The following is a 27,370-nucleotide window of genomic DNA, read 5'->3' on the forward strand; positions in this document are numbered from 1 at the left end:
TACACACTCTTTGATAAACTGCTTGGCTGCTTGAGAAGCTTGAGTCTAAAGAGTACTCTCCACAAAATGCATTACTCATTTATCTGAAGAAGATTGGGTTGCATGGGTGCGACCACTACTTACCATAACAAATAAAAAGGCATAAAAACTATGTACATATGTAATGGACAGCTTTGTTAATCCTTAACCTTCATATGCATTCAGTAATAGAAGTACAATGGTTTGACCCACAGCTACAACTTTCAGTTTTCTTTTTATATTCAAAAATAAATGCAAAAATATATAAAGATGTACACAATTATATAAATATTTTATAGGACGGGTGGGAGGGGTACTGGATGGGCATAGGCTCTTTAAAACCAGGGTGTATGCTGTAATAAAAGAATCCAGGAATAGTGGAGAGCAACTCTGCCAACTCTTTTATGTTTATTTTAAGATTTATATTTTTGTACTAATAACAGATTACAGCTAGGGATGGGCCTCTGACAGTCTCGCGAAAATTTCTTTGAACTTCCGATGGGTCCACAAAATTTTGGCGAACGTGCTGAAAGTGTTCTCTCTGCAAGTATAGCACCTACTAGATTTGTGTCAAGCTATGTTGTATATCATGCTCACTGACATTACATTGTTAGTTGACAGCTATCTTAATGCTCATCTCCTAGCAAAAGCAGATTCTTTAGCTGTGACTGAGAACTTATGCTCTGAGCTTCCCAAAGAACTTCAGCAGTTTTGTGTCCTACAGCAAAAGAGAAGAGAAAAGGCTTTAAAATAATATGATGTTACCAGCCATGGATTCCTTGTGTGATCTCTAAATGGATCATTCTTAAAATAAGATTGGTGCTAGGAGACGCCTTAGCACACACACACTTTGTCCTCTTTGTTTTGAGAACATCAGAACAATTTTATATTTGGTTCTCTCATGTATCAGCTTACTGGTAGGATTCATAACAAATAATTAACATTAACATTAACAAAGGAAGGGAACTACTCTAATAATGATACAGTTGTATGTCTGCTTAAACACTTCAGAAAGTCTTGGCTAGACTTTATTTGTTGTTTGTATTATTAGTAGATTTATATGTGGGGAACAGAACAACTCAATGTGCCTCTACTCAATTTTTGGGTTTCAGCATAGTCTGTTAAAATGTATCATTGTAAAAATCATAGCTACTTTGGTTTGTTTAATACAACTGTTTCAAATATTGGGCATTTTATACAATATCGTACATTTGTCCATTTCCAAATAAATTGCTAATGTAGTTTAAAAAAAGAAATCTGTATTTTTTTTTAAGTAGGCCAGAAATTTACCTGTACCAAACGGTCTTCTTTGGTAAATAGGAACTGCAATTGATTTTAATTAGCTTTAGTGAATGTACAGTGTGAAAAAAAGATGACTTAAGCTGCGTACACACTTCCAATTATTATCGTTGGTAGACGAACGATCATGCACGATATCTTTGAACAATCGTATAGCACTGATCCTGTACATGCAGATAACAACACGATCGTTCGTAGATATTGTACACACGATAGATGCGATCGTTTCAGAGATACAGGAAGTGACGTGCACCACAGGAAGTGAATACTGTGTAAGAACGATCGGGTTGAACGAATGACATTCACCACACTGTTCCTTTGTCCCTCTGTGCAATATGCCCTTCATATGAACAGGATGAAGAACTCCGCTGGAACAAACAGGATGAAGTACTGCGCTGGAACAGGATGAAGAACTCCGCTGGAACAAACAGGATGAAGTACTGTGCTGGAACCAATAGCTATATATATATATATATATATATATATATAGAGAGAGAGAGAGAGAGAGAGAGAGAGAGAGAGATAAATATATTTATATATATATATATATACACACACACTCATACACACAATACAGCCAGTATTGAACGTTTGTTTATCGCACATGCTCGGAACATGCACGATCACTGAATGACCGTACACACGATAGATGGTGAACGATGGTCGTCCAATGGGATCCGCCGGGCCGGTCGTTCATTTCCAACGACTATCCTCGTTCGTCGGCGTCGTTGGTCACTTTTTTTAAGAACGATTTTTGGTCAATCGGTCGTTCGTGGTTCATTTCCCACGATAATAATTGGACATGTGTACGCAGCTTAACAGTGTCTTCACTAATACACAATATAGATTACACTAAATGTGCTGACTGCTGAAAATTTAACAAAACTGACAAGCTATGTGTGGCACTACAAGTAGCAGCAAACACAATTGTACCTTTAGTGCATGTGCAATCAGTGAACAGCACCTAAGCTATTTTTTTGTAAATATACAAAATTGAATTTAGTATTGAATTATATGTCTTCTGGCCTTTTATGTGAATTGCAATCCAATCTCCTGATTATTGTATAGACCCTATTGTCACAGACAGTGCTGTGATTACAGTTCTTTATATAATGGCGTATGATCCATATGTTGCCATAATAAATAAATAATAATAATAGTCAACTGGATTGGTGGTTGTTTCAATATGCTTCTAGCTAACAGTTTCATTTTGAAAATGCTCTTCTGTTCTTCTTTCATCATCATTCATCAGTTCTTCTGTTATGCTAAAGCTCTCCTAAACATTTCCTGTGGTGGCACTGAAATATTACACATCATTCATATGCAGAGTATTTAATATATGGTCTTTTCTGTGTGGCCTTGTTGTCCTATGTAGTGATTATTAGGCTAATACTACATATTATTTTACATTCTTCACCTGCTCATCCCACCTTATTGTTATGGTCATCTACTATGAATCTGGTGCAGCCGTGTATATGATACCATCGTTACACCACTTCAATGTACTGGAACGGATTTATTAAAATTCTATAGCACAGTGGTCCCCATGTTAAATCCTTTCATATACAGTCTACTGAACAAAGATGTAAAACATTCTTGCAGAAATTCTAATTTAAAAAACTAAAAAAAAATAGGAAAGTAAAATTAAAGCAATTATTTTCAGAACTAATTTTTCCTATATTGTTGCCAATAATAATTACCAAGTTTTCTCATAGTTTGACTGTTCACTAAGTAAAATCACAGCAATAATATTCGGTTACACATAGGTGATTTTTTTTTCTAATTGTTGCTAATAAAGTTTGGCAGATTTTTAAAAAGGTTTACTATTGAGCCAACAAAACTCCATAAAGTATGTTTATCTCCATATAAATATATAGAGCAATTTAAAAGAAAAGACAAGGAAAATTTCTTGGGCATCCTCAATCTATATAAGGCTATATTAACAAGAAATACTGTTAAAACATTCTTTTTTTATTTACAATTTATTAAAAACATATGTCCACACCAGGAAGAAATTATGTTCTGTATTGACAGAATAAAACACGTGTACGTGTATATACTGTGGTGGTCACTACAATCCTGTTAATAATATGCCCAAATATTATTAATAATATTACTTTTTACAATGCCTGCTATTTCATATAGGCCATTGATCTAGACAATGAATTCCAACTAAATTCTTAAATCACAGTTATAATCATAGTAATCACATGTAAGGCCACCTGTGCCTGATGCCAATCAGTAATTGCACCCCTACCAACCACCTTAGCGTCTCCACCAAAACCAACTGACCAATCAAAAAAATAGATTCACTTTGGCCCCAAACTGTCTGTAAAAGACATTGCTAGTGTGTTTCCAACAAAATCAAAAGCAATTCAAACCTTTTTAAAATCTCTTCATAATTCTGACTGATTTTTTGGCTGTATTTCAAACAGTTTCAAGCACCTCAATAAATAATGTTTGTTCTGGTAATAGCCTATAGCAAACCCCCACTTAGCCTCGAGAGGCTAGTTGCACTGTCCCAGCACAAAGTTGCCCAAGGGGAAGAGGACTGGAGATAATCCAGTAAAAAAGATTGCAACAGAGACAAGTCAAGAATACTGAGCCAGATGTCATACATGGGTAACTACCAGGCGAGGTATTTAAAGGCAAAGACAGAAGCAGAGTCGGGGTCACAAACAAAAATTCTGTCCAGGCCAGCATACAATGACAGGGTCAGATATGGGCACAGCAACAGTAAATCTATCGAAATAACACACCAGCAAAAAATAAACCCATCTTAACACTACAACTGGGAACTGGTGACTGTGAGCAGAAAGGCTGTTGTGCATATGAGGATTAAGCCAGGAACTAATCGGCCCCTATAATCCCCTATAGCTGTGCACAGCCTCGGAGTGTGTGCTGGGGATGCAGAGAAAGTACATCTCAGGCTGCACGGCTAAAGGGAAGCAGGGGATGCTGCTATTTCCTTGTTCTCCTTGCTGCTGCAAGTGACACCGCCGGACAGAGTAAGAAGAATGTGATACTGCCATGGCGCACAGCACTGGATCGCAGGCCAGATAAGCATCTCCTAACATTTACTGCTTGTTACGATGCTGTACTGCACAATCAAATGCTGTAAAGTATTTATTTATTATTTGTTTGGAAGGAAAAATCTCAGATATATTTTTCAGATATAATTTTCAGATATATAAGAGTAAAATTGTCACATCTAAAGCATCATAAAAGATTTTACAAATGCTAACATTTTTTAAAAGCATAAAATGTTCTTTGAATACATGTCATTTTTGTTTAATGTTTTGTTAACGATGACAATTTTATCAGCTTAAAACTATTACCAATTTATTGATATATTATTTGTGATCCTCTATACACAACAAATCTAAATGATACTTTATTTTAGAAAAATATACATATTTTCATACAGCAATTTCACATGGAAAGCAATACATCTATGTTCCACATTTTGCCATTTTTCATGATTAACAACAAATTGTACATATTTAATACTGTCTTCTTTTTCACAATTTATTTGATCGGAATCCTGGTGAACTTCATTATCATTACAGTGATATGTTTAAATCTCCATTTGCACACCCCGATGTATCTATTTCTCTGTAACTTGGCTATTATTGATATTTGTTATACGACTACTATTGTTCCAAAACTCCTCTACATCTTACTTTCTGAGAATAACACCATATCCTTCACACAATGTTTTATCCAGTTGTATTTTTTCCTTCTAGCAGACATTACCGAGATCACAGATATATTTATAATGGGGTTTGACCGATATATCGCTATTTGTTACCCTTTATATTATCACCATATACTGAACAAGAAAATCTGCATATTATTAATACTGGTCTCCTGGATCACTGGATGTGTAGGTTCATGTTTACTTATGAGTTCCATCTTAAAAATGACCTTCTATTCTTCTCTTACCATTCACCAGTTCTTCTGTGATGCTAAAGCTCTCCTCAACATTTCCTGTGGTGGGACTGAAATGTTTTATATTGTCATGTATGTAGAATTTTTAGTATTTGGGGTCTGCCCAGTTATTTGCAACTTGATGACCTATGTACAGATTATCAGGGTCATTCTGTATATTAAATCTAAAGATGGAAGAAGTAAAGCCTTCTCCACCTGCTCATCCCACCTCACTGTAATGATAATCTACTATGGAACCGGTACAGCTGTGTATATGACACCACCATCACATCAATATAACATACTGGAACAGATTCTAACAATGTTCTACACCACAGTGGTGCCCATGTTGAACCCTCTCATATACAGTCTGCGAAACAAAGTTATAAAGAATTATTTGAGGAAATTGTTGGCACAATACTTGCAACACATTCGATTTGATTTAACCTCCCTAGAGGTAACTTCTAAGGTAAGTGTGACTCCGGGTAGAAAAAAGTTGCTAAAAGCGAGGTAGGCAATCCTATGGGAGGTAATAGTAAATACAGCCGTACCTGATCCACCGGCGTCCCGCGCCATCCATCGCCGCGATTTTCGTCTTCTTCTCACTTCTTCCGTTGATGACGTTGGAGCTTGTGTATGTTACCGGTGGGGCGGGAAATTCCAAATCCATTTGTATTGCATTCAATACAAAATAACTGTATTGAATGCAATTCATTGGATTTATATGTGTAAAAGCAGTAGATAGTTTACAAGAACATTTTTTTACAGTATTTATATTAGTAGTATTAGTATGGGAATAATATGTATTTTTTTTTAAATTAAATTTCAATGAAAGCTTTCATAAAAGCTTAAAAATGCTCGAAAAAGCCTCCATTGAGTTCAATGGAAGCGTTTTCCCGCGTTTATCCAGCGTTTCAATTTTTTAAATGTTGCAAGCAACTTTTAAGATAACGCTCAAAAACGTGCCTGAAGGAAACGTCCTGGTGTAGATTAGCCCATGGGAATGCAGTCCGTGTAGACTAAAGCTGCATACACACATCCAATAATTATCGTTAGAAACGACTGATGAACAACTGATTGGCCAAAAAAAGGGACCAAGGACACCGACGAACGAGGATGAACGACCGCCACGGTGGATCTGATTGGCCAACGATCTTTCACTATCTATCGTGTACGGTCGTTCAGTGATCGTGCATGTTTCCGTGGTACACTTTCTCCTTTACATGTCCCTCCCTGCATCGTTCAAACGGTTGTATCTAGCGTGTGGACACTGTTGGTGGATTATATATGAACGATCATATTGTTACAGCATGTACAGAATTGTGCACAATATGATTGTTCAAGTATAATCGTGCATAATCGTTGATCGGTCGTTATCGTTCATTTTCTAACAATTATCGGAAGTGTGTACCTAGCTTTAGCCTAAAATTGATTTGACAGGTGCACTTTAGTATTCATGTGAAGTACAGGGGCATGTAATAGTGTTATGTATCTTTTTATATTGTATATTTTTTATGTATCCTTTTATAATGTATCTCTTTACAGCTGTTTGGAGGCTGTAGAAGCTCTACACAGTGCTGAAACAAACCCGAATTTTTCTCCCATTGACTTTAATGGTGTTCGAATTCGATGTTAGACCACCCGAATTTTTTTGCTATATTTGGCCGAATAGCTGTCGAATCGAATAGTGAGCTATTCGACCAACACTAGTCCCAGGATTGAATCTCGGCCAGGACTCTCAGTGTGTGGAGTTTGCAGGTTCTACCCTTGTTGGTGTGGGTTTCCTTCAAGTCCCCATGTTTCTTCCCGTACCCCAAAAACATGAAGTTAGGTTAATTGGTTTCCCCCCCTTAAATAGACCATAGATGATAATGACATATGACTATGGTAGGGACATGACATTGTAAGCCCCTTTGAGGAACAGTTATTGAAAAGACAATGGCCTTTGTAAAGCGCCACATAATAAGTCAGCACTATATACATACAAGTAAATAAAATAACTAAATAAAATAAAATAGAACTAAATTGATGTCATAACCATTGTGCATATGAATGTCCTGGAAAAAACATTTCAAGCTTCTATCACACCCTTCACTCCACTTGGACATCTGGAAACACCAACAGGTAATGCTATTTTTGCGCCATCCTGTGGCCTAATATATAATTACACTACAACATCCTAAATATATATCTTCTATCTAGAAGTCACATTAGCAGGAAACACCAGCCGGTAATGCCATATATATTTTCTATCCAGGAGTAACACTTATCTTTAGTAAATCAAAGTCCTACCAATACTTGCCACATTATCTCTATTAATACTATTAATACTATCTTCTTTCAAGTTACTGTATCCCTATTAGCCAGCTATATAATACAATCCCTTCTGTATTATATAGCTGGCTAATAGGGATACTGTATAAATATCAGTTGTGCTCACACACTTTTCTTCCTATATTAAAATAGTCATTTATAATTACCAATGCTTTGCATTCTACTTTCTCCAAACCACAGTACGTCCAAACTGATATCGGTCTTACTATCAAATCACTTACAATTAGGACTACGGGACTACGGGATGAACAATTTTCATGTCCTGCTTCATGTCCTAGAACAGATGCTGGTAAATCTGGCTGGTCAATAGACTGGAGACGTGACGCCTGCATCTCACGGCCACATGAGCCCTGTGGGGGCTGAACTGGAGGAGGACATTGGAGCACAGGCAATGTATAGGGAAATGGGTGGTTTTTCTACTCAGGTGACAGGAGAGGAGGAGCAGGAGCAGCCGGAGGAGCAAAAGGGAAATGAGGAAGACGAGGCAGAGGACCCAGACACACCGTGGCAGTATGCAGTGGAGATGGGGGCAGGGAGTCCATCTGAGTCACTTGCACAAATGGCCCGCTGCATGCTCACTTGCTTGCGTAGTGACAGCCAAATTGTCACCATTCGGAAAAAGGGATGACTTCTGGCTCTCCACCTTGTTGGACCCTCTCTACCGGTCCAAACTGGGGCCTTTTTTACACCCGCTAAGAGGGAGGACAAACTGAAATACTACAGAGACATCCCATGTAGTCAGTTGGCCGCTGCCTATCTGCGCCATCGTCCATCCTCTCGCAGGTCTGACCTGTGGGGGGCCCCTTTGCACTCACGTTCCACTGCCATGGCTGCTGGGGAGGGGTGTGGTGGCAGGAGCAGTACCAGCTCGATCAGCAGCAGCCTAAGTCTGGAGTCACTGATGAGCAGCTTTCTTCACCTGCATAGTGAAGAAACTACTCACCAGCAGCTAGACATAGATCAGAACCTGAACCAGCAAGTGGTGACATACTTGGAGTGCACCCTGACAGCTGTTACTGAAGATCCGCTGGACTACTGGGCAGACAAACTGGATTTGTGGCCGCAACTGGCTGAGTTTGCCCTGGAAAAGCTTTCCTGCCCGGCCAGTAGTGTGGCATCAGAGAGGGTGTTTAGTGCGGCGGGGGCCATAGTTACCCCAAGAGGAACTCGCCTGTCCACCCAAAATGTGGAGAGACTGACCTTTGTCAAGATAATTCAGGCAGGGATCTGTCAGGATTTCCACCCACCAATGCCTGATGCATCTGATTGGATGATCCATGCCGCCTGACCCAAACCTTGACAAAAGAGACTGGTTTCTGCTGGCTACCTGCCTCAGCTACTACTCTGCTGCCACCTGCCTGATGCCACACATCAGATGCCAAGTGCTCCTTCTTTCACCCACCTTTGTCAGCGGGTACTGGTATTGCCATGCTGCTGCTGCCATCTCCACACTATGTCACCTTGCCACTCTGTGGTATCCTCCTGATGCTGCTGCTGCCACCACCTCCAGGCTCTGTCATTGTGCCACTCTGTGGCCTCCTGATGCTGTCGCCAACTCCAGACTCTGTCATTCTGCCACTCTGTGGTTTCCGCCTGTTGCTGCTGCTGCCGGCACCTCCGGACTCTGTCAGAATTCCATATTTTGCCTTTATGATTACCAATAAACTGTACATATTTGTTTTTTTCCTTTGTCTAATTTTAAATTGTCCCAGTTTATTTGATTGGAATTTTTATAAACCTCACTATAATTACAGTGATATGTTTGGATCACCATTTGCACACCCCAATGTATCTATTTCTCTGGAACTTGTCCATTATATAATACTGTGTAATAATAATAATAATAATTGATTTATGTTATACAACTATTACTATTCCTAAACTTCTCTACATTTTATTCTCTGGGAATAACATCATATCCTACTCACACTGTTTTATCCAGATGTATTCTTTCTAGCAGACAGTGCTGAAATTACAATTATATTTATAATGGCGCATGACCGATATGTGGTGATTTGTCACCCTTTATACTATCACCATATACTAAACAAGAAAATCTGCAGGTTATTTATATTACTTACCTGGATCTGTGGTTGTTTCAATTCATTCCTAATTACAAGTTCAATCTTAAAAATGATCTTCTGTTCTCTTTTTACAATTCACCAGTTTTTCTGTGATGCCAAAGCTCTTTCTAAAATTTTCTGTGGTGGGACATAAGTATTTTACACTGTTGTGTGGATAAATAAGTATGTGAAGATAATTAAGGTCATTCTGCCAATCTACGGAATGTAGTTCTAATAGGGTTTCTTATGACTGATAAAACAACTTTGATGGGTAGTGAAACATCTTTAACATTGCCGGACAAGTCCGTATAAATGTACCAAATGCCATATATTTAATTCACTGATTTGTGAAGCAGAAAAGCTTAAAAACACTACTACACTATCATGCAGGAAAAGTAAAGGCCCCAAGCTCACCTGTATGATGGATCCCATAGGATTTCTGTATGCGTCCGGCAAGAAAAAGGAGGGAGTCTGCTGTCTGAAAGATTCTACGAGGTACTGCTGTGACTTGGAAAACCTTGGAATACCTAGTCCCCTGATATGCCTGCCAGACTGGAAGTCTATCATTTTATAAAGGTGTATTGTATTTCTCAAGGCTGCATTCCCTCCTCTTGCTAATTAGGGTTACCAAGGCCGAGTTTTCTGATACTGCTATCCATGGAAATTAAGAGGAAGGTCACAAAAATTGGTAAAAGGGGTATACGGTATTTTCTAAGGCCATTTCTGCTACTGTTAGTTAGAGAACTGGGGGAGCGAAAAAATAAATTTTAAAGGGGTATGCAGTATTTGGGATACAAAAAAAAGCAAAATTATAAAGGGTAATATGTTTTTTTCCCAAGGCTGGATTATCTCCTACTGCTAATTATGGAAATTGATAGGTGAAAAAAGAAATTATGTAGGGGTGAACAGTTTTTCCTAAGCCAGATTTTCTCCTGCTGCAAATTAGTGAAACTAAGGTGACAAGATAAAATAAGCATGTTCCAATATCACATTTGTTGCTGATGCTAACTGGAGAAATTGGGGTGTTAATAAATTCAATAAATATTAAAAAATAAAATCACAGACTATTTTCTCCAGTTGTTGTTAATAAAAGTGTTCAGTTTTTTCATATTTTGACTGCTCACCATGTAAACTCACAGCAATTATTTTCAATTACACAGACGCAATATAAATTTAATAAAAAATATGCAATTTGTGGCAGCCTTACTGATAATTTGATGACATACATCAAACCTGGAATGGATTTGTTAGCAAATGTTTTCAATCCTGAACCAGATCCATTTCAAGTTTGCTGGATCCCCCAGCTTTTTTGCTTCTCCAGCCTTAGGGAGCTTTAAAAAAATTAGACCCATTGGGTCCGTATTATTAAAGCTCTCCAAGACTGGAGAAGGAAAACTATCATGATAGAACCTGGATAATCCAGCAAACCTGGAATGGATCATTTTCAGGATTGAAAACATTTGCCAAATAATAACAAATTATTTTAAAGAAATCCATTCCAGGTTTACTGGAATACCCAGGTTCCCCCATGGTAGTCTTTTCTCTCCAGACTTGGAGAGCTTTAATAAATCATGGCCATTGTTCAAGTTTTAACATTTCATCATTGGATTGAAATAAGATTGGCAACAAAAGTTATCCTCATAAAAGACCAGCACCCAATAGTAGATGCTCTATTCAAATTAAACTTCTTTAATTCAGCAAACTATTAGTAACAGCCAGAAGGAGAACAGCAGATACTATGCAACTTAGCTTTTGCAGTTGAAGCAAGGTCTAAGTCTGCCTAATGAACCCCAAGGCTTTGAAAAAAATTGACCACCAAGTAGAGGGCTGGGTCCCCCTGCGGATAGTTGAAAGCCCTAAATAACTAAACTAGACCAACTCTCTGAGACTCTGTGACAGAAGAAAGTGGCTGAAGCTGGAAATAAATCTTGCATGTATTCATGAAATTATAAAATTTGTGGTCTCTTCTGAATCACTATGTGCTGTGCCAATTGGTTCATAGCACACATCAGCATCTGGGCTTGTTCATGGAGATCCTCCATGGTGGTGGGTAGTTTTTTTGGCATGTTGTAATGTAAGGCCCTGGTCCAGCACCAGAGCTCACCAGATTCCAGTCACCAAGACTTCTGTATGGAAGGGATGGTGTCTGGGGATGGACTGACAGAGGTCCAGAAGCCCACAGATAATGCAGTACAAAAGATTAAAACAGAGGCAAGTCCAGAACACAGAGCTAGAGGTCATATAAGGAAATTGGTCCACCAGATGAGATATCCAATGGAAAAGACAAAAGACAAGGTCACAGGCAAAAAGGTCAGTCCAGGAAGGATACAAACCAGGAACCAGTGAAACTGGTTTATATAAATCTTTAATTGAACACACTAAATATGTACATAATAATACAGTTTAACTTTAATGTATTTATTGTTAATAATTTATTATTTGTATTGCAACCTATTATAAATTCATTTAAAGTTATCAAACAGCTTAGTTAAAAATTTAAGTTGTAAAAAAAACTTTTAAATGTCAGGGGAAAACAGTGTCAATAGAGACTAGTATATCTTAATGGTATCTGTTGTAGGCTTCTCTTTCTTTTACAATATTTGCACAAAGAGAAGGCAAAAAAGTATAAAATTCACCTTGGATTCATCGGCTGCCTTGGAAGAGGTACAGAGGGTCACCTTGATCCAGAATCTGTGTTTTTTCTCCATGCTTTTTTAGGTTTCCTCCACTTGTTCTGATATTCGTCCATAATCCAAAGAAAATGGTAAGTCCATTGCCTTCACAATTTGCTTATTCATAACTTGCTATTCATTCACACAACTCAACTTTCACACATACACCAGTTACACTGGGTCTACCATCACGCCTTGTGTTATCTTTGACAATTTGCTTTGTTATAAGGAAACACATTTGGTTGGACATTGAATATTTAATAGGGAATGCATGGTTCTTTTGTGTTTACTATGTTTATTTATATACATTGCATTATGCTCTAAAAATACAAAAATGTATTATTTCACTTGGTAACTATAAAATATTACTTATATAAACTTATATATAAACTATATATTATATTTACAGCTAGTACAGTGTGCCCTCTCTTTGAACAAACACTTTTAAATGGAGAATATTAATAACGTATGTAAGTATTAATAGTATTATAATAAGTATTAAAAATGTATTTAGTTATATCAAATAAGTCTTGTTTTATAATTCTTCACTATAAGTCTTTGTAAACCTATGATAATATATTAGTGTGGCTCACGTATAGTCGCACAGTTTTGAAATGACAATTACAATTTTTGGCATGAATAGAGAAACATAGCTTTGCTTGAAATTACTGATGATGCTGATGTGATGTATTATGTAGATTTTATGTGCAAACAAGTTTTTGTCTTGTAAATTATTTAATTTCCTCTCCAATCTGCAGGTAAAAATACATGATTATTGTTTATTTTTTTTTTCTCAATCAATACTTGATTTGCTGATTTTCTGGTCAGCACCAGACAGAATTTTTATATTTGTGAAGCCAGAAGTGCTCAGAGCAGAGTGTTTCCAGCTACGCATTATGTAGGAGAGATTGGGCATCAGTTTTCTCTTTTGCTCTGCCTATCAGCCATCTTAAACTATTTTTTTTGTCCCAGAGCTTACTGTATTGTAAATGGAGAAGCAGCACAGTATGGAGCTCATATCTCTGTCACTTTGCCTATTGTTCATTCTGCTCTTTATCGGTACATGGATTCATCAGCTTTGTCCTGCTTCTTCTTTTCAATATCCAGCTCTGCTATTCAGAGAATACAGAGAGCTATACAAAGTCAAATTGTTGTCAAATTTTTGGTACTGCGTTAAGTTTATTATGTTAGAATGGCATACTAGTAGCATGATCATATACAAAAAAGTCCTAAAGTATTTATATATTTTTTTGTTTAGGCAAAAATCATACTTTTCAGGTATGTATAATTGCAACAATTGTTACATTTTAAGCAAGGTAAAATATTGTAAAGCTGTTATGAGTTGGAGAAGCACAAAACCAAAGGTTCGATAGATTTATACACCTGATTATAATGTTCAATGTTTTGGTAAAGATATGTATTAGCTTGTATAATCCATGTTGAACACTTATTAATTCACCCGCTTGAAACTTTTTATGGTCATATGGTAGGGAATTAAGACCAACTTTTCACTTTATTTTTCCAAGCCAAGAGATACTCAAACCAACCACAATTTTATTCCTGTACTGAAAAAATAAACACATATTTTAATAATATCCCATGGAAAGCAATATTTCTTTGCCAGAATTCCATATTTTGCCATTTTTTATGATTACCAATGAACTGTACATATTTAACTTTGTCTACTTTTTCCTAATTTATTTGATTGGAATTTTTATAAACTTCACTATAATTACAGTGATATGGCTAGATCACCATTTGCACACCCCAATGTATCTGTTTCTCTGTAACTTGTCCATTATTGATTTATGTTATACAACTATTACTATTCCTAAACTCCTCTACATTTTACTCTCTGGGAATAACATCATATCCTACTCACATTGTTTTATCCAGATATTTTTTTTCTTTCTAGCAGACAGTGCTGAAATTACAATTATATTTATAATGGCGTATGACCGATATGTTGCGATTTGTCACCCTTTATACTATCACCATATACTCAACAAGAAAATCTGCAGGTTATTTATATTATTTACCTGGATCTGTGGATGTTTCAATTCATCCCTAATTACAAGTTCTATCTTAAAAATGATCTTCTGTTCTCTTTTTACAATTCACCAGTTTTTCTGTGATGCCAAAGCTCTTTTTAACATTACCTGTGGTGGGACAAAAGTATTTTACACTGTTGTGTATGCAGAGTGTTTAGTTCTTGGGCTCATTCCATTTATATACAACTTGATGTCGTATGTGAAGATAATTAAGATCATACTACGGATTAAATCTAAAGATGGCAGAAGTAAAGCCTTCTCCACCTGCTCATCCCACCTCACCGTCATGGTTATATTCTATGGATCCGCAATATCTGTGTATATGATGCCACCAACAGATAACTATGACCTATTGGAACAGATCTTAACAGTGTTCTATACCACAATGGTTCCCATGTTAAACCCTCTCATCTATAGCCTGAAAAACAAGGAAGTAAAGAATTCATTGAAGAAATTGTTGGCATATTACTAACAAACAATGGATATTTTAACCTGGGCCACTGATTCTATAAATTTATATAAACTTGTGTTTTCAGGTTGTGTTCGTATGTCAGTAGTAATAGCCTGGACTAAATCCAGAGAACTACAAATGTCAGTTACAAGCATTGAAATAATATAGACTGTGTGTTTGCGTTCAATATTGTGGATTAGTGTGAGGAAGGGTTACAACCTCTATTAAATATAAGAGTACAGGTAGTCCCCGAGTTAAGAATATCCGACATACGGACGACTCCTAGATACGAACATGGCTCCTCTGCTCCTTCGTGTGCAGGACCAAGGCTTGATGAGCGGGGGGCGGGGGCGCTTTGCATGACTTGCAGAAGAAGTCTTTTGCTGTTCTGTAATGACCAAGACAAATTCTGCAGCTGTTTATTTTTGCATATCAAAGCACAGCTTGCTCCAGAAGTTAGAGAAAGTCTAGGCTCCATAAAGTTTTTTTTTTTTTGCTTTGTTTGTGATCAGCTTACAAGATTTTATACAGTAACTGACACCACGCTGCTTAATAATATGTTGAGACAAACATCTGTCCTAATTGCATTTATTAATATAATGTACCTGTTCTGACTTACATACAAATTCAACTTAAAAACAAACCTACAGTCCTTATCTCATATGTAACCCAAGGACTACCTGTAGTTCTAATAGGGGTTCTTATGACTGATAAAACAACATTGATGAATAGTGAAACATCTTTAACATTGTCGGACAAGTCCAAATAAATGTACCGTATGCCATATATTTAATTCATTTGTGAAACAGAAAAGCTTAAAAACACCACTACACTATCATGCAGGAAAAGTTAAGGCCCCATGCTCACCTGTATGATGTGTCCCATAGGGAGTTCTGTATGTGCTCGGCAAGACAAATACGAGAGTCTGCTGTCTGAAAGATTGTACGAGGTACTGCTGTGACTTGGAAAACCCTGGAATACCTAGTCCCCTGATATGCCTGCCAGACTGGAAGTCTATCATTTTATAAAGGTGTATTGTATTTCTCAAGGCTGCAATCCCTCCTCTTGCTAATTAGGGTTACCAAGGCTGAGTTTTCTGATACTGCTAATTAGGCAAATGAAGGGGGGGTCACAAAAATTGGTAAAAGGGATATACAGTATTTCCTAAGGCCATATTTTCTGCTACTGTTAATTTGAGAACCGGGGGAGTGAAAAATAAATTAAAAAGGGGTATGCAGTATTGGGGAAGCAAAAAAGGCAAAGCAAAAATAAAAATAATTATAAAGGGTAATATGGTTTTTCCCAAGGCTGGATTCTCTCCTACTGCTAATTATGCAAATTGATAGGTGAAAAAAGAAATTATGTAAGGGTGAACTGTTTTTCCTAAGCCAGATTTTCTCCTGCTTCCAATTAGTGAAACTAAGTTGACAAGATAAGGGGCACACACAGCATGTGCCAATATCATATTTTTTGCTGATGCTAACTGGAGAAAATCGGGAAGTTAAAAAATGAAATAAATATTAAAAAAGTAAAATCACAGACTATTTTCTCCAGTTGTTGTTAATAAAAGTGTTCAGTTTTTTCAAAGTTTGACTGCTCACCATGTAAAATCACAGCAAATATTTTCAATTACACAGAGGCAAAATAAATTTAATAAAAATATGCAATTAGTGGCAGCCTTACCGATGATTTGATGACATACGGGGCCTGATTTATTAAAACTGTCCAAGGCTAGAGATGATACATCAGACCTGGAATGGATTTGTTAGCAAATGTTTTCAATCCTGAACCAGATCCATTTCAAGTTTGCTGGATCCCCCAGGTTTATTGATGAAAGTGTATCTTCTCCAGCCTTGAAGAGCTTTAAAAAATTGGACCCATTGGGTCTGTATTAATAAAGCTCTCCAAGACTGGAGAAGGAAAACTATCATGGTGGAACATTTGCCAAAAAATAAATTATTTTAAAGAAATCCATTCCAGGTTTACTGGAACACCCAGGTTCTCACATGGTAGTCTATTCTCTCCAGACTTGGAGAGCTTTAATAAATCATGGCCATTGTGCAAGTTTTAACATTTCATCATTGGATTGAAATAAGATTGGCAACAAACGTTATACTCATAGGAGACCAGCACCCAATGGTAGATTCTCTATTCAAATTAAACTTCTTTAATTCAGCAAACTATTAGTAACAGCCAGAAGGAGAACACCAAGAACACCACTACTAAGCATACACTACCTGTAGCAGTTTTGGAGACATCTATGGGGTCAGGCTGAGGATGAAGACACAAAGCGGGTCATTGCCAAACCAATAATGCTTCCTGCTATCTGTGTAAAGTGATTGATACTTATCAAATTGAACAATCCTACATTAGTGACCTTTTCTTAATGCTAATCAGTAATTGCACTACCTAGAGTCACCACAAAAACCACCAACAGAACAATCACAATATAAGATAAGAAATATTTAAGATATTCATCCTATTATTGTACATGTATACACATTTACATGTACATGTAAATCTATAACATTTAATATTACATATTCTCTTAGCAAAACAGAACAGTATAGAAATATCTCAAGTAATACATCTATTACTTTTACAAATGAAATAATATAGAACTATGTACATATGTAATGGACAGCTTTGCAAGCCTGTATTTATCCATCAATAGGGGTATTATACAGAGCAACATGGTTTTACCCATAGTTAGGGGTCTTTTCATTTTTCTACAAATCTTCACATATATCGTTTTTTTTTTCTTGAATTCTTGTTTTTACCTTGTCTTTTTTTAAAAATTGTTAAACTTTTTGAAACTCAATTTCATGTATTTTTTGCACTTAAAAAACAACCTTTACACCAAAATTCCGACATGGGCAGCTTTTTTAACCTTTAGCATTTAAATCTATAGCTTCTGACTTTTTAGGTTAAGTGCAAATCTAATGCCCCTACTTTTGTATTTAACATCCTCTTATGGTAGGTGAGAGGTGAGGGTGTTTAATGTACCAAAAAAAAAAAAGATTAAAAGAAACAAAAAACATAACACATAGCTGTTCTATAGATTAACGTTAGTTAGAATTATTTGAAAAGTCCAATTGCTTGAGCAAAAATGTATAAAATGCATTTTTTTTCTTTTTTGTAAATTGGAGCATATGGGGGAGTGTGGATTTCACCTTGACCAGTGCTTTGAACAATAACAGAATTTGTTCCTGAGTCCGTTGACAATTTTCCTTTAAATATGTGACATTCACTCATGTAATAATTTACCAATTTTACACTGTTGTATTCCGTAATATGGTGACTCATCTTGGCTGAATCTTGGGTAATATATCATGTAATTGTGTATGTAATGTGTATATAAAAATATCATTCAGAATGGGTTAATATTTACTTGCATATACAAAATAGTTACTTGCCTTTTTCACATCATGTTTTAACCACCTGAGCGTTACACTGAGGTCTAGATTTCTGTACCAAAAGTGATCCACTGTTTTTCATGAAATTTTTTTTTTTTAAATTGTAGACCTGTAACTTACAGAAATATGTCCGAACAGGGGTTCTAGTAGATAATATGAATATAAAAAATGTATTTACTTTTATTTTATTTTTTTTATTTTTTTGTATTGGATTGGATGCTGGAGTTTATATTCAATCCAATACAAAATGAGCGTTTGAATTTACCAGTTATGTACTTTGTATTAATTTTATATTATTTTGTATTGGATTGGATACGCAAGTTTGTATCCAATCAAATACAAAATGTTTGAATGAGTTTCAATTTGAATTTCCTGCACACACGCCGACGTCATCACGCACGCAGGGAGAAACCGTCCGTTTTTTTTTTGTCCGCCGGACGGCTTCTCGTTTCAGAGATCATCCGGCACTGGAAGAAGAAGGACGTGGACGATCAGCGGGTCCAGGTAAGAAGCCGGCCGGCATCTTACCGGTCCCGCTGGCACCCGACGAAGGCACCCGACGCTGGAGAGGGAGATCGACGGACGACGATCAACGGAGGACGACGCTGGAACACGAACACGACGCTGGATAAGCACAGCGGGACCAGGTAAGTAAGGATGGGAAAAAACTCGGGGTTAACCATCCTAGCCATTTTTTTTTTGCCCGTACGAAGGTCGGGCTTAACCGCTAGGAGGTTAAAATAGTTACTCATATATAGCCACATAAGCTGGGATGTAAATACAACATAAATACATTAATTTTGTTTTATATAATTGGATAGTCAATACAAATTCAGCTTTAAATTTAATGAACCTACAGTTTGAAAAATAACAAACCTTTAGTCTTTATAAACCATCCGCAATATATGCCACAATTTATTGCCTTGCTACTACTACTTTGTAGTTGGTACAAATGTGGCTCACAATTGGTGCTTCCCTTGATATGGGTCAGTCACCTGCTATAAAGAAATTAGAACTTGAACTGAAAATTTAAACATGTGTGAAATATAATCCCAAGACTTGGAATGGGCTTTGGTATACATAGCAAGTTGTAAATACAGCACATTCTGCAGTACTGGGAGATTTTCTAAAGTAGTAGAGACTGGTAGCAAGAAAGTCAGTTTTGAGTTTGAAGCAATTTTTGGGCATATTGCATTGACATCAATATAAAGAAATATTTTTGAACAAGGAACAAGACTTGGGGGAAGTGGGGAGCTGCTGTGCAAGAAAGTGGCAAAGAAAAAGTATGTGAATTTTGTCCTGTGTCTGAAATGCGCCTGGGCACACAAACTACAGCTAACTCCAAGAATCCTTTGTCAAGCTTTATTGGTAATCATAAAACAAGACAGGGTTAATCACAGATGATTAGTCCAATAAGCGCGGCACAGAGGGGTAAAGCAGAGACAGGTCAGGAACAATCCAAGGTCAAGGCAGGCGAAGTTCAAGCAGAAACAGGTATCAGACCAGGTCGCTATGGTAATGACAAAACAGGTTAATATAAACTGACACAGAGAGCGCACCCAAGCACAATGTACGCACAGAGGCTTATAGCGGGTAATGGTGTACAGGACAGGTTCTCCATAAATGGCCAGAGTGCCCAATGACCTTGCTCCACCTGGCGCCATTTGATTAGAGGATAACTGAATCCCTTGTGGCAGGAAATTCAAACCAAGTATGTCCCGCTTCGCTCCGAGGCAGCCAAGTGCCATGCCTCTAGGGGGTACAAGAGGCATGCGTGGTAGCGCACGCACCTCTTCCCACAGCATGCCTTACATTGCACATCCACAGGAGTGCTGAGAACAGGCCTTTCTGTAATCACATCCATAGGGATGCTGGGGATGCCGCCTGGCCGAACAGTAGTTCGGCTAGAACGAATCCCACCGCCTACAGGGAGAGACACGCTGCGAGCAGGGCAGCAGCCTCGGCCATGCTGCCTGCTGCAGCGGTGTCTTCCTCTGTGGCTGTGATCCCCAGGGATGCCGCGGGCTCGCTGGACAGGTAAGTTCCTTACACTACCCCCCTTCAGGAGGGGCCTCAGGACCCTCATGTCGGGGTTTCTCCGGGTAATCCCGGTAAAATTCCAACACAAGTTCTTCCGCATGTACATGGTAGGTTGGCACCCAGCATCTCTCCTCTGGTCCAAAACCTTTCCAATCAATGAGATATTGCAGAGAGTTAAGGACCTTACGAGAGTCCAAGATCCCAAGAGGGAGGGAGAGCGAAGAGAGATGGCATTGAGAAGGATAAGGGAATGGAAGAAGAGGAATACCTTCAGTATAAATGTCACCCTGAGCAGAACTTGTTGGTCAGCAGCTGCAACAGATTCCAGATCCACAAGGAGATGTTATAATGATGCACCCTAGTGGTTATGCTGTCCTAATCATAATTGGCCTTGTGGAATATCCGGCCCTGTTTGTAGATATGTGGCAGGTGTTTTTCTGTAAAAATAAATTTAGCTAAGTAGCTAGCTCCTGGTAGCTAGGAAAATGTGCAGTAGCTGGAGAATATGTGAACAGGTAAAAGTCTACAAGTTAGGTAACATAAAGCAGGTGTTCCCTGCATTAATTTTTTCAGGAAAGATTTAGTTGCAAAATCAGTAGATATAGAATTTGTGAGCACATTAATAGTTCACACATTTGGAGACATAAAACAAGTTTACCTGCAAGGGGGAGGATCAAAGAAGTGGCAAAAGGTGATAATGCTTGAAGATATTGATCTTAATGTTAAACATCATTTAAATCCTTCTGATACACTCAAAGACTATTTAGACAGAAGACTTGCAACAGGTAGGCTAGTGGGTCATTCTTTATACCAAGTAGTCCATGAGGTTCCTTTATTTTCCTCATTTTAGTGTCAGCTAGAACTGCCTTTTGGATCAAAGTAGTAAGATAGCAAAGAAAAACCTATCACCATTCTAAAATATGGCAAGGGGGCTCCTACTTTTCATGGTGCACCTTACTGGCAGTAAATGTGTTATTTCATTGTTACCCTTGATGCTACACAAAAAAGACCCTTTCCCCACGCATGTTTATTTTTTTTTTTTTTTTGGATTTGTAGATGGCTCCCTTTGCCAGTCACTGGTTAGAAACATAAAGTTTACCACATATATAAATTCATAGCTCCAGGCTCTGGGACTGGGATATCTCTTATTTATATTGATAGATCTTTGTGGTTGGTGTCCCAAATAGGCACTGCCTGTGATGGGTACCCATACCCAGACCTGCCCATTGGATCCAAGCAGGGGTTAGTAGGGGAAAACCTATCACCATTTAGAAGGTACTACTTTTCATTGCATGCATCACTGGCAGTAAAAGAGTTGAAGGATTTTTGTATTTTCAATGTCACCCTAGAAAAGACTCTACGTGTGTTTAAGTTTGTTTTTCATCTGTACATGGCCTTCATGTCAATGATTGGCTCACCATGGTCAGAATTTACAAAGATTTGTTCCTTTTACACTTCAGGGGGATTCACCTTTAAGTTTGGGTTTGCCACAAAAGAACAGGGTCCCCCGTACCCTTGTCAGTTTGAACCTGGGAAGATACACCCATCACTATACCAAATACTTCATGAATTTATCCTTTAAATTCCATTTATACCACATTTTTCCATTTCACCAATATTCAGATACAAATAGACTTTTATTGTGTTTTATTTATTCAGTTTGACAAGACTGGAACATCCATAAGTTGTGTATTACTGTCTGTACCCCCATTTGAGCAGATTTCCCCATATTTTTTGTTACAGAAACACGTCAGAATGAAAAATGCCACCTCACATAGCTGTCTCCGGAACAGAACATTCCATAGTCTTACAATTACTAGGACAATAATTTACTCAAAGAACTCTTTATTTCTTTGTTTCGTAGACTGTATATTAGAGGGTTCAACATAGGAACCACTGTGGTATAGAATATTGTTAGGATCTGTTCCAGTATGTCATAGTGAGCTGACGGTGGAATCATATACACAGATACACATGATCCATAGTAGATGGCCATGACAGTGAGGTGGGATGAGCAGGTGGAGAAGGCTTTTCTTCTGCCATCTTTAGATTTAATATGTAGTATCACTCTGATAAGCTTTACATATGACATCAAGTTGCACGTTACTGGAATGAGCCCAAAAACTAAACACTCTACATACATGACAATGTAAAACATTTTGGTCCCACCACAGGAAATGTTAATGAGAGCTTTAGCATCACAGAAGAACTGGTGAATGGTTAAAGAAGAACAGAAGAACATTTTCAAGATGGAACTGGTAAACAAAGAAGAATGTAAGCAACCATTGATCCAGGTGACTATTATTATTATTACGCAGATGTTCTTGTTCAGTATACGGTGATAGTCTAAAGGGTGACAAATTGCAACATATCGGTCATATGCCATTATAAATATAATTGCATTCTCAGTAACTCCTGCTAGAAAGAAAAAATACATCTGGATGAAACATTGTGAGAAAGATATGGTGTTATTCCCAGACAGTAAGATGTAGAGGAGTTTTGGAACAGTAATAGTTGTGTAACATAAATCAATAATGGATAAGTTACAGAGAAATAGATACATTGGGGTGTGCAAATGATGACTCAGACATATCACTATAATGATAATTAGGTTTACAAGAATTCCAATCAAATAAATGAAGAAAAAGAAGATAATACTGAATATGTACAGTTTATTGTCAGCATTCACATAGAATGGTAAAATATGGAAGTCTGGTATAGAAGTATTGCTTTCCATGGGATATTGCTATGCTATTCTGCAGGAGAATGTACTTTTTTAAAGTTAAAAAACATACAAAATTGTAATGATGATTATTTTGACTATCGCTTAGTTTGAATATATAGTTTCAAAAAACATTAATCTGTATCTACACTATAGAAATAAGACATTTTCAAACATAAAGAGATCTAAAAAAACTACAAATACTGATAATAATAAAGTATGCAATATTTTATTACTGATATTTTAGGCTAGTCAATATATGATTACCAAAGCAGTAACAATCATCAGTAACAATCATCTTGTATCTAAATCAATTGAACATCTAGATTTATGCCTTATAATATTAAAAGTTTTTTCATTATCATTACCCAGGAGTATGCATTTTAACAATTCTGTTTTTTTTCATTATTTTTAAAGAAAAAGTCTGATTTATTTATTAACCCTGCCTTGCAAGGATACTTGCTCATCATCCCAAAAAAACAAACGCCGGATTAATTATATTGTCATAGGCAGCGATCCTCCTCTTCCAAACACGATGAGTTGAGTTGATGCTAAAGTGCTCATTTTTGGTCCCATCTGACCATAACACTTTTAACCACTTCTCCTCCTGGATCATTCAGATGTTCATTGGCAAACTGCAGACAGGCCTGTACATGCACAATCCTGAGCAGGGGGACCTTCTGGGCCTGCCTAGTTCTGGGAAGCTTCATCACCATTCTCATGATCATTACAACTAAATGATAAGTACAGCCCAGGGACAGTGGGAACCTGGACCGTGGGAACCTGCCGTCACAGCTGATTGGAGGCACATGAGAATCTCCATCGAGAGGTCATATGAGTTCAGTACACCTGAATTACCGCCCCCTGGTTTTTCCCTCCTTCAGCGAGAACACAACCTCATCACAAGGCTGTTCTTTCTTAAATGTTCGGTAAGCGAAAAAGGCCCGATTTGCTGCGAGATTGGAATGAAAAATCTCACGCGCTAACCCCTATTAGGCATATCTATTTGTATGCCAATGATGAAAAATTCAGTAACAGTCAATACATACTGCAATGTGAAACAGCGACATAAAGAAATCAGGCAACCCCATGTAACCTAGCATTGGGGATTGCCTATGCACTTCACACAAGAAAACCTAAAAAGATGGTAAATTAGTCAAGTACGCATAACGTCTTAAACCCTATGCGTTTCACCATGTGACTTCCTCAGGGGATGAATAGAGACTGTTACTAGGACTATACAAGAAGATACAATATTCCATTACAATAATTTCATTTACATAACTAGTATAATCATAGACAAAAATAAAAAAATAAACGTTAAATAAACAAAAGATAGAATTTCGCTAAAACACTCCTAGATATAAATATAAAAAGAGTAGTTTTTGTCTCAAAACATCAGTTAACAAATAATACTATATAACTTACTGTTTAGTTGGTAGCAGTAGTAGTAGTCTCTCTTAGGTCTGGTGGACCACTTAAGGACCATAATTAGATCTAAATCCTTTTACAAAGAATATATAAGTATAAACATTATGTAGAGCAAAGTTTATCACATATCTTATTCGTAAGTAATAAGGTAGGTATATATATTTGCTTGAAGTAAGGGCTATGATCAAATTGGGAAATTGCTATCTTTTGGGACAGGGTATTTTAACCAAAAAGGCAGCAATGCATATATGGTGAGTTCAAGTAAGAAGGACTAATTGTAAAGGTTGTACCATGAAGAATAAAGTGCTTACCCTGTTTTGGGTGTTGATGCAAGGGTGAAGGAATCCTGTATCAGCTTGTCAGTATGGTGTGGAAACCACTAGGGGACTTGGAGGGAAATCCCTTGCCTTATAAGGGGGAGGTAATGGTTGGAAGTGTGACACATGCACTAGATATGACATCGATGCATGCGTGAAGCTGAGACGGAGAACTACTTTTGCTCCTTCCAAGATGCCAGCAGTGCCCTATGTATTGACTGTTATTGATTATTTCATCATCGGCATACAAACTGATGTGCCCAATACAATTTTAAATTTTGCCACTTAAACTCCAGCCTCTTTCATGTCTTCTATGTTGTATATAATTTTCTGGGTGAGGCAATATCACTGTAATATAGAAGGGAGATTGTATCCATTATATGATTGTACACACTTAAGACATAAATGTTTCAGAAATTATTTTTTATATATAACCAAAATGCCTCAATGTCCCCACAAAAAGTGCATATGTGTGCTAGAGGTTTAATAGATGTAATCCAGGACCAATTGGCCACAGTGTAAGATCAACTTTAGGGAAAGAATGTTGTTTGAATGAACCATATACAAACACAAGAAGAACATACAAACGTTACATATCATGGTGAATGAGATTTAACCCTGGGACTATAATACTGAAAGCGTAAGAGTGTTAACCACTGATCCACCATACTGAACTGTGTAGTACCATTGCAGTGCAGGGGTATTATATGAACTAGACCTTTTCTTAATGTAAACACTTTAAGCATGGACATTTTACAAACATTTTCATAATCCATTTTGCTTCCAAATAAAATAAGCAGAATGTTATTTCTCTTGTATTTTATTTATCAGGTCACCTGCCCTGACTTTAGGAGTGCTTGTAAAGGGAGATTATGATAATCATATTCATTAATTCAGAAAGGGATAAGACCCACTATGACCAATAGAGATGTGAGTATGTGTTGGTGTGAAGGGACAGCAGATTGTAAATGCAGCAAATTGTGAACTAATCAGACCATTTCCTTTGGATTCTGGAAGAATATTAGAACAATTGCAGGCAATCTACAGAAACATAGAGGGAGAGAAAAAACTCTAACGCAGCATAGCCTATAGGTCATCTTAGGGAACTAATACATTCAGGGCAAATTTTATATATTTTCTGATCTCCCTTCTGTTCAATTATTGCAAGGAATGAAAATCTTCAGGGAAACAGAAATTACTAATGGCCCCACTGAAACTGTCCTCTCCTAGCATATAACATGATTTTTTATACATTTTTAACTAGGTTGTGAACTATAAAGGTAACTCTATATACATTTGTCTAATAAATACTGTATTATATTGCTTGAAGTGACGTGGAGTGCCTACTTGTGCCAGTTGACAAAAATTCAGCTCTGCCTAATCCACTACATCGTTGTACTTCCTTTTTATAACAAATCCTTACCTAATCAAGAGCTAAATAAACAACAAAACCTATTCATTCGGTCAAATAAAAAAAATCAATAGAATAAATTGTAAAATAAATGTATAAGTGTGTGCCCTTTCCCCTTTTTCTATATATTTGGTGTATTATATTGTTGGTTGATGATTCCTTGGGTATAGATAGGGAAAAATGGCCAGTGGAACTACAGTCTGATTGCAGTTCCAAAAAGCCTAAATGCAGAGAATGTGGATGATGTGTCCATTTGCTGCAACTTCCATTCATGGCAAATTTCAGGTGTTTGTATAGTATCCCAAACTGAAAAGTTTATTGGATGTTGTTTGATAAAGAACAAGGGATGAAAGGCTTAGAGAGAAGACATAGGAAAGAGAAGAAAGAAAATAGGAAAGAAGAAAAGAAAAAAGCATGGGCTAAAGGACAAGCCAGATCAAGGGATGGGATATACAGTTGATGTTTAGGCACTAATACCATCCAACCACACTCCCTACCAAATAATTCTTTGTAAAGACCCTACAGACTTCAGCAGCCTTGATATGAATGCTGAACTGTGCATATTTTGGACAAAAATACACCAACACCTTAATATTTTTTTATGTTTAATATTCTCATTCCTTTATTAAACAAAATGTTAACCTTTCCACTTGGTAGCCTTGTAGTCTGTAACTGTAACTGAGGATATGGTATTATTCCTAGAGAGTAAGATGTAGAGAAGTTTTTGAACATTAATCCCCCTAGCGGTAATCCCGAGTGTGACTCAGGGTGGCTTTTACTTGCAAAAAGCAGTAATCCCGAGTGGGTGGTTTCTAATCCCCCTACCATTACACGGGTGATACAGTACCTTCAAGCCCTTATGACTATTGACAAAACCAAGGCCACCCAACATAGGGACACCCATCCTTAAAAGTTTTTTGACACATGGATGGCCTATTTAGAGTACACACTTTCCCCAGCTGAACTACAGGACGTGATAGATCTTTTTCGCTACACCACGTGAAGAACATATACAATACCTCAATTTAACCCGCTTAGTGGTATTCCCGAGTGTGGCTCGGGGTAAAAAAAGAGCAAAAAGCCGTAACCCCGAGCGACACTTGGGGTAGCTAAACAAAAAAAATACTCTTAACTGGTCCCATCAGCGTCCCCCAGCATCCTGCTCATCCCTACAAGTCCTTGGGCCACGTCCTCTTCTTGCTATTGTCTCCCGGC

At 37.3% G+C, this 27,370-nt stretch overlaps 2 protein-coding genes across 2 annotated transcripts; one reads left to right on the forward strand and one right to left on the reverse strand.

The window, feature by feature from the left end:
- The first annotated feature begins 13,915 nt into the window (after positions 1-13,915).
- LOC140334727 (olfactory receptor 8G1-like) lies at positions 13,916-14,839 on the forward strand. Its single transcript, XM_072416967.1, has one exon. The coding sequence runs from the start codon at positions 13,916-13,918 to the stop codon at positions 14,837-14,839; it is 924 nt and encodes a 307-aa protein (XP_072273068.1).
- A 7,251-nt stretch (positions 14,840-22,090) lies between these two features.
- On the reverse strand, positions 22,091-23,011 carry LOC140334728 (olfactory receptor 1G1-like). The gene has a single exon (XM_072416968.1). It carries the CDS (start codon positions 23,009-23,011, stop codon positions 22,091-22,093), a length of 921 nt encoding a protein of 306 aa, XP_072273069.1.
- Between the last annotated feature and the right edge of the window lie 4,359 nt (positions 23,012-27,370).

This window comes from Pyxicephalus adspersus, chromosome 7 (genome assembly GCF_032062135.1).
Source record: "Pyxicephalus adspersus chromosome 7, UCB_Pads_2.0, whole genome shotgun sequence".
NCBI classification, from domain to species: Eukaryota; Metazoa; Chordata; class Amphibia; order Anura; family Pyxicephalidae; genus Pyxicephalus; species Pyxicephalus adspersus.

Excerpts from the sequence above, each read along its gene's own strand:
- LOC140334727 (XM_072416967.1), top strand. The coding sequence starts at position 13,916 with ATGGAAAGCAATATTTCTTTGCCAGAATTCCATATTTTGCCATTTTTT.
- LOC140334728 (XM_072416968.1), bottom strand. The coding sequence starts at position 23,011 with ATGGAAAGCAATACTTCTATACCAGACTTCCATATTTTACCATTCTAT.